Genomic DNA, 16,968 nt, shown 5'->3' on the forward strand with positions numbered 1-16,968 from the left:
GACCAAGGCCAGATATTTTGTGGGTGTTTATTGTTGGGGTCTGTATTAATACTCGTAGTAATCCAGCTTGTTCAATTTTCCCAATAAGTGTATTGATGCTCTGGTCTCACCGTGATTTTTCCAATGCTGCCTTTTCCTAGGAAGGTCCTTGTTGGTGCTGTTATGGAAGGGTGGATTTGTGTCACACAGATCCTGAGTGACTTTTATAGGGTTTTGTATAAATTCATAATATGTCTGCTACTGGAGAAAGGTTATGTTGTTGTATTCCTTAGATTAATGTTTGGTTTCCTCCTCTTCTCCTCATTGAAGTAGATTTTGTGATTTTTTTTTTGGTCAATCTCTCTTTACTGTGTAGTAAATTGTCTATTTATTAATTATAATATGTCAGTTTTAAGAATGTACATATGCTAGAGCTGGTTTAAGGGACCCGTGATAAAAATCTCACTCATTTGGCCTTCAATCTCCAGCATTGGAATGGGTTATCCTTGGTGTGCCTGCCCCCAAACAAGCCACTAGACCACCCCTTCAAGGTAAGAACTGTGGGGGCAGTGTGGGAGGGACCAAGAGTACTTTCAGTGCCCGGGGGCCCAGAGTATTCTGTCTGTCCCTGCTAGAGACACCTATATATATTGTGATCGAATGCAATCCTTCTGGGAAGAAGGTACATGGAGAGATTAGAGTTATCACGAATGTATGTATTAAACTCACCCCTCATCTTTGTCTCTGGGAAAATGGGATGATGGAAATGTAACCGAGCAGCAGGAGTGCTGGATTGCAGACGGTCTCCATGCTGCTTGGCTAACTATTGCCTTGGCTTTTTTGAGAGCTATGGGCTTTGCTACTGGACCTGGAGGTGAAAAATGGCTTAGGCCATTGAAGTCCTGATGAATGCGAATTTTAACGGAAGTTTCGAAATGTTAGAGAAGGCTCTGGGATAAAAGTTATACTCAGGGTTGAATCTAATTCTCTTAATATTATAAAGACATTTATACTGTTGCTGTAATTGACTCGTATCAATCTACCTTGGTGAAATAAAACATTAACATGAAATGTGAACACATGGGAGACACCATGGAAAGCAACGCACACAGATAGTCAGATGAGTAACTAGGCCCTACATGAAAACAACCACATGCACATATAAAAGGCAATCAGATACTCCTGGGAATGGCGAATGAAAGCGTGCACACTCGTGTGTATTCACTCACATCCATCTAATACCCACAAAAATGCCTACTTGACACATATGGGCAGCACTTAAACTCCTGAAAATGGTACATGCATGGACATATGTACCCAAACTCTCACACGCTCAAACATGTATAAGCACAGAAAGTTACCCATGCACTCTCAGTCTTGAACCACGACCTGGATTCTAGAAGACTGTTATGATTGTTTTGAAAGGACAGGGTGAAATGGACCTGTGCTTACATATCAAATGCAGGTGGTCAAACACACCTTCACAGCAGTGCCAAAACCTCCTGCTAGTAATGTCACTCTCACCAGCACAGTGATGTCACAGTGCTTATCTGCTGCACCAGAGTGATGTCACAGTGCTAATCAGAACTAGAGTGATGTCACAGTGCATCACACTCTCTTGTCGGCAGGGGCATAGCCAGACAACAGATTTTGGGTGGGCCTAGGCAAGAATTGGGTGGGCACCAAGTTTCCCCCCCCCCCCCCCCCAAAAAAAAAGAAAATCTCAGCTGGTGGGAAAACGCTTCTTTCCACCTTGACAGCAGGAATGCACTGAAAACTGAGCAGGTGCCGGTGTTGTGGAGAGTAGCGTTTTCATTACCACCAGGGGGAAATCTTCAGCTGGCGGAGCTTGGGATTCCCACCAGTTACCACTAAACATGTGCTGCTGTTGGGTGGGCCTGAGCCATAAATGAGTGGGCCCTGGCCCACCCAAGCCCACCTGTGGGTACGCCACTGCTTGTCGGTGTTCTCACCTGTGAGTGTCTGATTTTCTGTATCCAATCCTTACAGCTGGAAGGGCTGGAACACTGAAAGCTGAGAGCAGCCGATGCACAGCAAAACTCATTCAAGTAAATGAGGAGGAAAGAATCTTAAAGAGAGACAGGGAGCAAATTAAATTGTTCCTTATTAACAATGGTTATCTTTGTAACACCAGTTGTATTCTTGTACCCTGAAATGGTGATGCCATAACAGGTCTTTGTAAGCCACATTGAGCCTGCAAATAAGTGGGAAAATGTGGGATACAAGTGCAATAAATAAATAAATGGTGACAGCACATGAGACAGAAAAAACAATGGCTAGAATTGGCAGTTACCTTTGAGAAGGCAAGAGCAGCCAGAGAGGTGGAACATGGAAGGACGCCAAAGGCAGAGGAGGCTGGAGACCGAGGCAGCACAGAGATCAACCAGAGCTGAAGGAGAATGAAGAGGAGAGAACAGAAGCACAGAGAGAACAGCCCTGCCAGAGGAAGAGGAGGGGAGTGAGACAGCACAGAGAGAACAGCCCGTGCCAGAGGAAGAGGAGGGGAGTGAGACAGCACAGAGAGGACAGCCAGTGCCAGGGGAGGAAGAGGAGGGGACTGAGGCAACACGGAGAGAAGAGCCAAAGTTGGAGGAAACTGATGAGCAGCAGCACAGAGGGACTGAAAGGAGTAGAGAAAATGCTGAAAGAGCAGTCCAGCAACAGCTCAAGGAGTGGAGAGGAAGGTGGGACTGCAGTAGAGATATCTTTAATACCATCCTTCATTAGAAGACTGGGAAGCCTGCTTATGATACTCACTGGGATCCCGCAGCCCATGGCACACAATTCTCTCTGTCAGAAGTGGGGAACGGATTATTTTGCAGAGCTCGGACTTCTTCTGCATCTTAGTTATCAGCAACACGTCAATGAATAAGAAACAATGAACATCGAGCTACAAATGAAAACAAGGGGTGGATGTCAGTCTTCATGGCAGGTCCAATGGCACTTCTACTAGTTCTGAAAGGGAAAGTAAGGGACACTATTCCCTTCAATGTGCCCAAGGAAAAACTGTTGCCACGACTTGGAACTACTTTTTCTGTGGGTTCTTCTGTCCAAACAACTGCAAACCTGTGCATAGTGTACACTGACTGCCTCCCTCCCCCCCCCCCCCCCCCCCAGCCAGTCACTTTCAGGATTCCCACAATGAGATCAACAACACACTGGAATCAGACATACAAATGTATCTCATGCATATTCATTACATATATTCTGAAAAGATTGGCCTGGACAGTTTTCAAGAGACCCTTTAACTGGGAAATGGTTTTTGTAGTTTTTTCTCATGAGATTGTGGCAATAAACACAAAGTTCCTGCGTCCTTGTACTGTAGTGATAGTCTCGTGTTCTGACACTAATTTGCACCTGTTATCTGTAAAGGGACACATTTTCCAAGGCAAAACTATGGTTCCATAATGGTGTCTCCCTCTGCTCTGTCTTTCTTCTGGATGTGCCCTTCCTTTCCTATCTACATTGTGATTTTTCTTCATTCCTTTGATTTTAATGCAAACCGCTTTGATGGATAAATTCTCCTTAAGTGGTATATCAAGATTGATAATAACCTTGGAAATGTCTCAAATCCAAGTGTGTACAAATGACAAGGGGAAATGGTCTGGGCACGTTTTTGGCTGGGACAAGAGTTTGGTCCCCATTTCATGAGTAAACCTCTGTGTCCTAAAAGACGGACGTCAAGAGTTACACCTGCTACTAAGCATGTTTAGGGTTTTGGAGATGGCTGCTATTAAGCAGAATTCCACTGGAGGGTTTGAGGGAGACGTCTCAGGTCCTTTCTGCAATGGGGCTGATTGTGTGAGATGGTCCATGGGCGCATATAGCTGCCCAGGTCATTGCCAGTAGGGGCCATGTCAGTGTCGTGCATATCTGCCAGAGCCTATACAGATAGCGCTATACGTATACAGCACTCTGGTGTCGCTTACAAATAATGTTTGTTTATTCCTGCTGTTGGAACCCGGCTACGCATTATTCTATACAGGTGCTAGACAGGCAGCTTCCACGGCAGAGGACCTCGAGCATGCTCTGGACAGGGCATGGATATGTTTGCCCCTGTGGTTCCTGGTCACAGGCATCCTTTTAGAACTTTCTGGATTCCCACATTTACCATGGTGGCATTTTGTGAAATCAACGTTTATCTCCTATACGTTGTTAATGCTTTTTAAAGGCCTTCAGAGGGGAGGGAGGGGGGGGTGTTTGAGATCTGCTACTTTTACTGTACGCTTACATACACAGCCCTAGAAATGTAAAATATGTCACAGGCTCAGCACGTTTTCACAAAAACATCTATATTCCAGAAGATTTCTAAAATGACACTATAAATGACAGTCTGGGTGCACACACAAGCAACAAATTCATTCTAGCAGGCTACTTACACTTTCTCACCAATTTATACCCTGGTGACAGTCAGTATTCAGGAGACCGAGTCCCAACCACTGATGTTCAGAACTTTTGGAAACTTTAACCCAGAATGCCTATCACCATAAAGTATGTGCCACAGCCAGTCAGGAACTAAAGGACATCACCTTTCCCTCTTTGCCCTCCTTCATTTTCAGGGGTCCCTCCTTCAATAAACAGCGAACGCACTGTGGTCCAGCCCCTGACATGGGTCCAGTCAGATCCAGTCTGGAGAATGGTTTCAAGTTCTGCAGGGACAAGAACAGACAGACAGACACAGCATAAGTGAGATTTCAGTCCCCTGAAGAACTGACTTTTATGCAAAGTTCTGTCCTGTAATTACCTTCTCAATTTCCTCCGATGCTGATTCTAGAACCTCATATGATCCGATTCGTCCCAGAGTGAATAACAGCTTCTCATAATCTTCCCCATGCTGCATCTGACCATTAATGTACTGCAAGAACTTCTCCACTGAGCTGATCTATGAAAAACAGATTTATAAGAAAAGACACAGGCTTCAGTCATCCTGTGCTGTCAAGAGCATCTCTGGGGAAAAATCAGGACACTATGCCTCTTACCATGCTGGTGAGAGCATCACGGCTCTGGATGTCTTCAGTTCGTTTCAGGATAGCTTTCAATAGGAGGGGGTATTTGGTGATTCGCTGGTGAGGTTTCATCAGCATGTCATTAAGCAACTGTCGATGAGACTGTTTGTGTTTCTGAATCCACTGGAAGAGATATTAGTAACTGTAGGGCTGATTCAAGACTGACACAGGCCTTTATACCAAATTTACCTCTCCAATACGATAAGTAGAAAATATGCAGATTACGTCTGCACTGTCAGAAAAGCAGCACACACCTCCGTGCACTGACAGGAAGGGAGACGTTAAAATATTAAATTCTGCAGTTTTCCTCTGCACACCCTCAAAAACTCCCTGGTGGTCTAGTGGATTCCTGGATCCCCCACCTCTGACCCCAAAGATGACCCCTCCTGACAACACCCCAATACCCTAATAAAAAAACTTTGCTGGTCTCAGATTCTCCAATACCTTCTCCCAATGATGGCACCTGACTCAGCGCAGTGCATCTGGGTAGAGAATGACATGAGGAAAACATTTGTCCCCGTGGGTTGTGTCTCCGCAGGCCCGTCTCCATCCCCGTGGGCAGAAGCCTCAACACTTATGATCTTATATTTAAATCTTTTTATTAAAGTATAAAAAGGAACAATATGCTGTGCAGCTGTTGTGTATAAATTACAAATAGAAAACAATAATACAATGAGCAGCTATAATAACCCTCCTTCCCACTACCACCCCACAACCCCCAAAATAATCATTCTACTACCTCAAGGAATCCTAATCCACCCTGTTAAAATGTCCAGGGGTACAAAATACAACCTGCTTTGTATGCCCTAGAGAACAGAAATATTCCCTATGAAGTACTGTTATGATGTTTTAATCTGTGGATTATAATGAATCATCAACAATCTCAGGATTGAGTCTAGCTCTCCTCTCTTCTGCAATAGAAGATGTCTTCTTAGAAGATGTACAGAATCCCTTATGCAAATGTGGCTAGCTGTGGCCAGCACGTTTAAAAAAAAATACAAATATTATCATCGGCATCAATCAAACATAAATAACAGTCCAATTCATTAACAGACTTCAAAGTAGAAAGTGACATAGGGACAAAGTTTGTCCCCATCCCCGCCCCCATAGGCTCTGTCCCCGTCCCCGCAGTTACTGCCGGTCCCTGTTCCCATGTTATTCTCTAATACTGCATGCACTGCACAGTGTCAGTCTGCCAAATAAGGGCCCAGGCTCTGAAAATATACTGAAAAAGAGTGGAGCATTCAACAAGCTCTGAGGAATATCATAGCGCAGGTGATAAGTGAGTGAAGCAGAGAGAAATAAAAACGGAAAGTAGCAGACTGGATGGACCGTGCAGGTCTTTTTCTGCCGTCATCTACTATGTTTACTATGTATGTTTAAGAAAGAACATAAAGCACTAGAGGTCATGGCCAGATATGCCAATCTCGGTGAGTCTGTAAGTCATGGTCCACCACAAAAGGCAGAAGCAACATAAGCACTGGCAAGTCAGATGCAAAGCATTAATAAAGAAGTAAAACTCACAGTACATCAGAAGCAGCCTGCAAGGGAATCCATGGGACCATTAGATCACAGAGGAACAAAAGGGGCGCTCAGGGAGGACAAGGCCATAGCGGAGAAACTGAATGATTATTTGCTTCTGTCTGTACTGGAAATGGTTTTCAAGGGGTATGATGCAGAGGAATTGAAAGAAATATCAGTGAATTTGGACGATGTACTGAACCAAATTGACAAATTAAAGAGAAGTAAATCACCTGAACCAGATGGCAAACATCCAAGGATACTCAAAGAACTCAAGCATCTTTTATCATACTATGTTGCTTCCCTCCCGCGAGCCTCGTTGACTTCACAAAGGCGGAAACAACTTATAGACTTATTTGATCTGGAGGCGCGGCTTTTGGTACCTCTCAAATACTTCCATACCCAACTCAGAGAAACTTGTCCCGGGACAAATTACGAAATACCAGCTCAGGCTTGGTCTGGAGAGCTGGGTTGTTGCAACACAGCTACAATGGTGCAGTCTAGCCTAGTGACTGGATATAGAACTTTTAGAGATGTGACACTGCATGAATCACAGTACAAATTTACCATGCGATTGTATATCTCACCATACAGAGAGCGTTCAAGGCCACCTTAAGACCCAGAGACGATTGTCCGAAGTGCGCAGGGCCCGGAGCACATCTAGGCCATATGTTTTGGCTATGCCCCCCCCCAGTCCGTGCTTTTTGGACTCGATTATGTGCATTTGTATCAGCTATCTGGGGGCTGACTTGGAGCCCGGTGCCTGCCCTCTTGTTTGACACATACCAAGTGAGGGGTGGCCAGAAAAAAAAGGCATGCTAGCATTTACCCGCAGAACAACTGCCATGGGAAAGAAAACAATCTTGTTAGGTTGGATATCACCAGACCCACCCAACTTACAACAGTGGCGATCTCTAATGATTTCCCTGAGCGCTATGGAGCATAGAGAAGTAGAAAATCTGGCCTCCCAGAAGGGAGACTGTCTACTCCAGTGCTGGTCTCCGTTTTGGGACACGCTGACCCCAACAGCCTGCAGTAGGATTTTGAATGGTTAAGCCCGCAGGGAGAGAGGGGGGGAAGAGGGTAAGGGAGGGAAAGGGGAGGAGGGAGGGAGGTATTGGGTGGGGTGGTGCACAGATGGAATGGTGAAAGCAAAAAAGAAAAGTTGTGGTACCATACATAACATAGTAACATAGTAGATGATGGCAGAAAAAGACCTGCCCAACAAGATAAACTCATATGTGCTACTTTTTGTGTATACCTTACCTTGATGGTATCTGTCATTTTCAGGGCACAGACCGTAGAAGTCTGCCCAGCACTATCCCTGCCTCCCAACCACCGGCTCTGGGACAGACCATAGAAGTCTGCCCAGCAATATCCTCACCTCCCACCACCGGCTATTCCAATGTGGACAGCCATTAGGCCCCGCCGTGAAAGTGGATCTATTATGGAGGAAGGGGGGAGAAAATGAAAATTTATGATGACAGACCAGGTTGTAACTTGATAAGTTTGTATATTACTTGTTACATACTTTTGTTAACCAACTTGTTTTCTGGCTTGTAATTTGCGTTGATATGGTCATCAATAAAAATGACATTATAAAAAAAAAAAAAGAACCAAGCATGAAATGCTTATCTGCTGTTAGTAATATGTAACCTATCGTGAAAATCGTCCGTACTAAATGAAGATTGGAGGGTGGCCAATGTGACGCCGATTTTTAAAAAATGGTTCTAGGGGCTATCCAGGCTTGATGGACCTTTGGGTCTGTCCCAGTATGGCAATACTTATGTACGGCTGCGGGACAGGGTGTGCATATACAGATGCCTGGGGCTGTAGGATGGTTGGAGTGAATGAAGGGGAGTATGAGAAGAGGGAAGCAAGCAGAGGACGAGAAAACCTCTTCAAACAAGCCTACCCAAAAGGTCTGTCCTAATCTCAAACATAATTCCCCAACTGTAAAGGGCTAAAATACAAACTAATGCACGCGTCAACCTTTTCCTACTTGAGCACACAATTCTGGACACACTACCACGCAACTTAAAATCGATCCATGAACTAACAACTTCCGCAAACTATTGAAGACCCATCTCTTTACAAGACATACCACAAAGACCAACAAATATGAACTCCTTCACACATACCTAGAATTGTCTTTACTATTTGCTTGTTATATTAATATCATGCTTTATCATTATCATGTTACCCAAGATCCTTCTATAATACTAAATGTTTATTTCTTACATATCTCCATTATTCATGATGGTATTGTAAGCCACATTGAGCCTGCAAAGAGGTGGGAAAATGTGGGATACAAATACAATAAATAAATCCTTAGTATTACCCACACTCCAATCCCTTCCCCACATCTCTTATTATTTTCCTACTCTATGACACTTTGTTCCATACTTGTATCATCTCTGTGATACTTTGTAAGCTGCACTGAACCCCCTCTATGTAATTAGGTCATCTCTGTGATACATTGTTTCCATACCTGTATTATCTCCGTTATACTTTGTACCATACTTTGTAAGCCGCACTGAACCTGCTATCGAGCTGGAAAGAGCGGGTATAAATGCCCCAAATAAATAAAACAGGAGTACGTAAGGGGATCTGAGAGACACACTCTACCCATCTTCTAGTCTGCCAGAAGACATATGCTGTGGGAAAAGGGAAAGCAGGACTAGGGTTATCTCTTCCCCAGCATATGAAATTAGTAAAAGGCTCAGACATAATTTCCCCCTTATCCAGTCTAAAAACTTATCTTTGAGGGGAATCTCGTCCTCATTTGGCCCTCTCAGTGATTTGAAATGACCTATATATAACCCTTCATATAAAAAGTTAGACACTATAGCGAGATCATAGAAATTGAGCAAGAAGATTCAATAGGAAATTTATCAGACACTTACTAATACAAAGATCTTAAAGAATTCATTCTCACAAAAATGGAGACGCACAAATTCCATCTTCTTCTTCACCTCCAGGCAGTAAATGACATAGGGATCAAAGTGACCTGAAAACTGGATGCAGAAAAGAAGAAATCAGAGACAAGTTACAAGAGATGGCGAGAAGGGCTTTGACCCCTGCACCCCCTCCCATCTGTAGCTCTTTCCCATGATATTTCTTCTGCTCAAACTCTCCCTCAAGATGGACCCCTTCTACAATTCCTCCCCATTAAGCCCCTCTGTAACATTGTCCTGAGCTGCCTCATATGTGATCCTGTCCCTTCTTGCCATAGCTGTGACCCCCCCCCCCCTTGTCTATGAGTGATCCTGCAATAGACAGGCTCCCTGCTTAGCAAAGTCATATTAGCAGTGCGAGAACAGGAGTCAATGCACCACAGTAATTGGAGCATTTATTATTATTATTATTTGTAGCATTTGTATCCCACATTTTCCCACCAATTGCAGGCTCAATGTGGCTTACATTGCCGTAGTGGCGGATGCCACTTCCGGGTAACAGAATTACAAACGGTATTACGTTAAGGTGCATACATACATGGTAGCATAGATGGATCATAGCATACATGGTACAGATCATGGTATATATATATATATACCATGTGCATACATACATGGTAGAGAAGCGTGCATTATGGTATTGCATGAAGGTTCCTGAGTAATACATTGGATTGAAACATACATTGGGTCATCGACTATGGAGGGACCATATTCGACATAAGGATAGAAGTGATAGTATTTGTTCATTAGTATCAAAGAAGTTGATCAGTCAATTGGTAAGAGTTCATTTTTGTCTAGTTCGTGTATGGTCTTATTATTTAGTGTTTAAGATGGATGTTTATGATTTAGGAGGGGGGCCACTATCTGAAGCCCCCCCCCCCCCATACACACACCTAACCTACAAGGGTTGGGTCTAAGATTTCCACTCACCGCTTGAAACCCTTCCTTGAAGCTCAGTGGATTAAACTTCTGCCCAGTCCTGCGGACATGTTCCAGTGCTGGTGACATTACTTCCTGCCAGAACCTGCGGTGCACTCGGATTATCTCTGGGATGTTACCAAAGATATGTTCAGGAAGCACCTATCAAATAATATCATTTCAAGCTAATAAATCCAGTTGGTACACAGAGAAGATGATAAAATATGTAGCTTATGGGATGTGCAGAGAATATGGATGCAATTGTATAAATGTATAGCTTCAATTAGGAGATGCAGGACGTACAGTAGGATAAAGGAAGTTAGGCACCAGGTTACATTACCGAATATAGATGTAACCACCTATCAAGGTGCCTAAAATGTAGGTGCACAAACGGTACTATTGTAAACATTTATACACAGAATGCATATATTTATTTTATTGGGATTTATTAACTGCCTTTATGAAGAGATTCACTCAAGGCAGTGTACAGTAGGTACAGTCTAACTAAAACTTATAATTTTGTTAACAGCAAACAATAGTAAAATAACCAAGAATAAACATAAATACAATAAAGTAAATTTGAAAACAGTAAATTGAAACCGAATAATAGAACTACCATGAAACAGTACCAAAAATATACACATTTAAACAGTATTGGAATTGAAATACCAGAGAGATAATACAATGTTAGCATAATACTAATGATACACCTAATAAGCAGCATTAGAACATTCAACTAACCATAGATATGATGCTAATGGTTTCTACAAGATGGCTACCATAATTGGCAAACATTCCACACAGAATGCACACATTGCAAACATTTCCACATGGAATACGCATATTGTAACATTTCCACACGGAATGCGCACACTGTAAACATTTCCACAGGGAAGTCACACATTGCAAACATTTCCACATGGAATATGCATATTGTAAACATTTCCACACGGAATGCGCACACTGCAAGCATTTCCACACGGAATACGCATATTGCAACATTTACAACACAAAGATATAAACAGGATGGAGTTGGTCCGGAGGGTGGCTACTAAAATGGTCAGTGGTGTTTATTCATAAAGCATATAAAGACAGATTAACAAACCTCAATATGTATTCCTTGGAAGAAAGATGAGAGGTTGAGATATTATTGAGACATTTAAATATCTCCATAATATAAATTCACAGGAGGCAGGGTCTCTTTCCACTTGAAAGGAAACTTTGGACCAAGAGGGCATAAGATGAAGTTGAAGGGGGACAGACTAAAAATAATCCAACAAAAGATTTATTTACGGAAAGGGTGGTGGATGCGTGGAACGACCTCCCGGTGGAGGTGATGGAGACAAGGACTGTATCTGAATTCAAGAAAGCATGGGACAGGCATGTGGGACCCTTATGGAGGAAGAAAAGTGGATGATATGGAATGCACACTGGATAGTCAAAGACAAGAGAAAACCAGAAAACTTCCACACAAAATGTAAGTAAACCACATCAAGAATGGAAGATGACCAAATGTTGCAAAAAAGTTCCTTTAATGGGTAAAACATGTAGATATAAGTCCCAGACAAGAAACTCAACACAGGCTGTGTTTCGGCTGGACAGCCTTCATCAGGAGAATCTGTCAAGACTCCACAAATCAGAATTTAATCTGACCAAAAATATCAAACACTGCATTAATTAAACTGTCTGTAAGGGTGCATGTGATCAACATGAAATGTGTAATATGCAATGGAATAAACCTGCATTTACATGAACCTACTGCACGCCAGCAGTCCAAACTGGAATATCTGCATCAGTACACAAACAGTTTGCATGAAAAAGAAGCAGCCATAGAAAGAATTTGAGAAACTTAAACTGGAAGAAAAGAAAGCAGCGGCTGCCAGTGCATGCAGGAAAGCAGAATTAAAGGCAAAAGCAGTGGCTGCTATTGCAGAATTAGAAGAAGAGGTGACAGCCATTGCTGAATGGAGGAAGGCAAATTTAGACATCACCTTCAAGCTGCTCCAGCAAGACTAATAGTTCTTTGAATTTGTACAATTATCAGGATTTAATGTTTTGTATTCCTCTGAGCAGGAAGTATGGATTGATGTTCTGTGAATGTATCAGATTTACAGTTTTGCATCTGTGAGCATAATGGATGGATAGTTCATTGAATTATCAGGATTTACAATGTTGGCATCCTTATGAGCAGAAGAGTGGATTGATAGTACTTTGAATTTCTGTGACTATCAGGATTTACAGTTTTGCAGATTATCAGACTTAAATTTTCCATCTCTGTGGGCTGAAGTATGGATTGATAGTTCTTTGGATGTTGTGATTATCAGATTATCAGGATTACAGTTTTGCCAGTTCTAGAAGCTGCCCACCCTAGGCAGCCTGTAGTCTACTTAATGGGTAAACTGCCCTGTTTGAGAATAGGAAGTAGTGAGGAAATTTTTAGAACTACTGCATCTGAAAAGAATTTGTTGCTTTTATCAGATCATAGTAAGATCAAAGATCCACAATATTATTGTTGATTATTATCTATTTAAAAGCAGTTTGCTGATTGTTGTCAGCATCAAAGGGATAAGCTCGGAAAAGGTCAGTGAAATTTAGATGCTGGGATGATGGTATGGCAAGCAGAATTCTACACCAGCATTGTATGTGAAATTGCTGTTATATGACACTAACATAAGCCCAGGTTTACTGTGGTATTGTAGTACAGCATTTATGACACGACTAAGTGCTCTATTCTGTGAACCTGGACAGCTCGATGTGGATTACAAAGTGTAAGGAGAACTGGGAAGTAGCCCAGAGAATTATACATTAACACTAATTTAAACAAAAGATTAAGAAACGTAACTCAAAGGTTGGTGTAAATTCTCATGCTTTACTGTAGGCAATTAAGCATAGAAATAACCCACGTGCCTAACTGCCTGACCTGCCGCCCCCCAGGTCCACACCACACTCTGGAATGTTAATGCATAATTTACAGAATACAGAGTAAAGGCACATAGCTACATAATTGCCATTCTGCCTGTTGCTCGTTAACACCGATCTGCAGCTCATTATTAAATTAAGTTATGCGTGCAACTGACCTTAATCTATGACTTGTGTGTGCAAAAAGGGATGTGGCTTTGGTGAGGGTGGAGAAAAATCTAATACGATCAGCGACAGTCACTGAACACGTGTTCAAGTTGTGGCGGTTAAACAGAAAGTAGAGCTTTAAATGTGTATGAAATACATCTAAAGTTGTGAATTTTCAGCAGTGGAACTTATATGTATATTCAGCAGCATAAATATTTTATTTTAAAGAGATTTCCTTTCTCATATCCTCTAGACCTCCATGGCAACCACATGGTGGGGTTTGGAGAAGCAGATACTCATTTATTTCACTTAGATTTTTTTCCTAATCAGTTTAGTTTCACCTTAGATTGTACCCTTATAAAAATAACCAATTCCAAATTCTCTCAACCCTCTCTCAGTTGTGGCACAGTCCCAGCAGTGGCACCATACTCCCTCTCTCCCTTTCCTCTGCCAGTAGCCTGGTATCTGCCCCTGTCTCTGAACTACCTTAGAGGCAGCCGCACTAATTCATTTTGGCTTCCTGCGCCGATCCAGCAGACTTCCCTCTGCTGCGTTCTGCCAGTAAGGAAACAGGAAGTGATGTCAGCAAGGGCAGGATGTGGCAAAGGGAAGCCTGCCAGGCTGGTGTAGGCACTGAAAATGAATCACTGCAGCCGCCTCTGCAGTATACCAGGAAGGAGATTCAGAGATGGGCAGTTGCCGATCTGTGGGCAGTGGATCTGGAAGAGACGAAGAGATATTGAAAATGGGGATGGGGAGGGAGCTGAGGGAAGGTTAAAAATAACCCTTATTTTATATATCTATTGTGTGTGTGTGGGGGGGGGGGGGGGGGATGGAACTGGAAGCAGGGCCGGTCTTAGGCAGAGGCGACCAAGGCGGCCGCATAGGGCCCCGTGCCTAAGGGGCCCCGCTCTGCCTCCGCTCCGACCTCCGCTCGCCTCGGACGACCATCCGCATCATTCATGATGATCCCGCGGCTGGCCACTCCACTTCTGGGGAGGGAGGTTTCATGATAGCATTGTACTTATTATTTCAATCAGTTTTTTGTACAAGTTTAGCTTCATTTGTCTTTATTTGAAATTTCATAAATAAAAAAAATTTAAAAATGGAATAATCTTATCAATGGGGTGGAGCTAGGGTGAGGGCGGAGCTAGGGCGGGGCTAGGATGGGGCCCCACCAAATTGGTCTGCACAGGGCCCCGCACTTGCTAAGACCGGCCCTGACTGGAAGGGCCCATCCTTGTTAACTTTGGACCTACCCAAAATACTAGGCTGGGCTATTGCCATCTCTAATGTATAATTGATGGTGTAGAAGAATCTTCTCAGCCCACCTTGGCAGTGCTGGACGAGACACATACCTCATTCAGAAAGCCCGAACTGTGCAGGTTTAAGAGTCCGCAGATGAAGAGCTGGAGTAAAAAAAAAAAAAAATGTTTGAAACATTATACAGAGCACAACATTCTGCAGGTGACTGAATTTTAGGCTGTGAGGGTCTCAGGAAAGCAATAGACAGCAGTAAATCACACTCACATCCGTGATTATCCGGAGTTTTTTCATGTATGACAGCTCTGTACACAGCAGTTCCCATATCGCCTCCTGCTGATGAGAGCTTCCTGCTTATACTCTGCAGGGAGGAGAAGTGGGAAGAAATCAGGTTACACCAACTAGGACAGAACTTTCCAGCACAAGTTCAGCAGAATGAAAAAATCAGTATGCGTGTGCACGTATGTATGTATGCATGCAAGTGTGTGAGCGTGCATGTGTCTGTGTGCACATATGTGTGTATATGTTTAACAGAGGCAGTTTTCAAAATTCTGTTTTTAAAAGGTCCAGCTACTTCTGGCTAATTTTCATAAAGAAATTACCATTGTGGTTTCTGTTTGAAAATCTGAGTGGCAAGAAGCCATAGGCAGTAGGTAACTCAACTGTTTGGGGAGGATTAGGGTGGGACTATAGTGGGAAGGGGGGGGGGTATGGTGGGGCAACACCTACATAAGCATATGTACCCATCTGTGAATGTACCAAAGTTCCTTACCTCATGTCCCTTGACAATGTCCCTCCAGGAACTCTCCAGCCGGATGCTGGTCTCATTCCCCTCACGAATTTCCCAGAACATTCGCAGGTCACGGGAAAGCCGTGGGAGTCCAAACATGCTATAAAAGGCAAGTTTCTTCTTCAGTTCCTCTGTTTTATCTGACTGTAAAAAGTGTAAATGGACCAGATTAATATAAAGAGATCAATCTGCCTATACATCAGGGAGACACACTGACATTGTAAGTTGTATTGTTATTGGATTACCCCCCCCCAGTCCATTTTAATAATGGTCTATGGACTTTTCCTTTAGGAAACTGTCCAAACTTTTTAAAACCCTGCTAAGCTAACCGCCTTTACCCCATTCTTTGGCAACGAATTCCAGAGTTTAATTACACATTGAGTGAAGAAAAGGTTTCTCCGATTTGTTTTAAATTTACTACTTTGTAGCTTCATTGCATGCCCCTAGTCCTAGTATTTTTAGAAAGAGGCCATCTTTTTTGATAATACGGTTATGGCCAGCTGTTGCGTCGCCGCCAAAATAGATCGCCGGCGCCGTTGGATTATGCCACTCTATGTTACTCTTTGGGTTCTGCATGGATGTTGCTACTAATTGGGATTCCAGAACTTTCAGAACTTTTAGTACAAGAACAGTGCTGGGCAGAGTTCTTGTACTAGTTCTGAACAGTGCTGGGCTGAGTTCTACGGTCTACCCCTGAGAATGGCAAGAACAAATCAAACTCGGGTATAAAGTATCACATACCATGTAAAATGAGTTTATCTTGTTGGGCAGACTGGATGGACCATAAGGTTTTATCTGCCGTCATTTACTATGTTACTAAGTATGATTCACATCTACCCGTTCCACTCCACTCATTATTTTATAGACCTCTATCATATCTCCTCTCAGCCGTCTTTTCTCCAAGCTGAAAAGCCCTAGCGCTTTAGCCTTTCCTTAGGGAGTTGTCCCATCCCCTTTATCATTTTTGTCGTTCCACTATATCTTTTTTGAGATGCAGTGACCAGAATTGAACATAATATTTGAGGTGCGGTCACACCATGGAGCGATACAAAGGCATTATAACATCTTCATTTTTGTTTTCCATTACTTTCCTAATAATACCTAACACTCTATTTGCTTTCTTAGCCGCCGCAGCAGCACACTGTCTGTGTAGATTGCAACCACCTGGAAGTCGTTGGTGAGGCCCCACTTTTTTTGTTGTTACATTTGTACCCCGTGCTTTCCCACTCATGGCAGGCTCAATGCGGCTTACATGGGGCAATGGAGGGTTAAGTGACTTGCCCAGAGTCACAAGGAGCTGCCTGTGCCTGAAGTGGGAATCGAACCAGTTCCCAGGACCAAAGTCCACCACCCTAACCACTAGGCCACTCCTACACTTGGAGTATTGTGTTCAGTTTTGGAGTCCGTATCTTGCTAAAGATGTAAAAAGACTGGAAGCGGTGCAAAG

The 16,968-nt window shown here is 43.1% G+C and overlaps 1 protein-coding gene across 1 annotated transcript in view; it reads right to left on the reverse strand.

The window, feature by feature from the left end:
- Positions 1 to 16,968, reverse strand: part of PLEKHG6 (pleckstrin homology and RhoGEF domain containing G6) — a 28,006-nt gene that overhangs the window by 9,286 nt on the left and 1,752 nt on the right. Inside the window, exons 2-11 of the mRNA XM_030186867.1 lie at positions 15,491 to 15,665; positions 14,999 to 15,081; positions 14,827 to 14,877; positions 10,415 to 10,564; positions 9,434 to 9,544; positions 4,980 to 5,129; positions 4,745 to 4,882; positions 4,530 to 4,649; positions 2,758 to 2,890; positions 1,953 to 2,068 (exon numbers count right to left, since the gene is read on the reverse strand). Of these exons, the coding sequence (XP_030042727.1) occupies positions 1,953 to 2,068; positions 2,758 to 2,890; positions 4,530 to 4,649; positions 4,745 to 4,882; positions 4,980 to 5,129; positions 9,434 to 9,544; positions 10,415 to 10,564; positions 14,827 to 14,877; positions 14,999 to 15,081; positions 15,491 to 15,665 (1,227 nt within the window). The remainder of the gene's footprint in view (positions 1 to 1,952; positions 2,069 to 2,757; positions 2,891 to 4,529; positions 4,650 to 4,744; positions 4,883 to 4,979; positions 5,130 to 9,433; positions 9,545 to 10,414; positions 10,565 to 14,826; positions 14,878 to 14,998; positions 15,082 to 15,490; positions 15,666 to 16,968) is intronic.

This window comes from Microcaecilia unicolor, chromosome 14 (genome assembly GCF_901765095.1).
Source record: "Microcaecilia unicolor chromosome 14, aMicUni1.1, whole genome shotgun sequence".
NCBI lineage: Eukaryota > Metazoa > Chordata > Amphibia > Gymnophiona > Siphonopidae > Microcaecilia > Microcaecilia unicolor.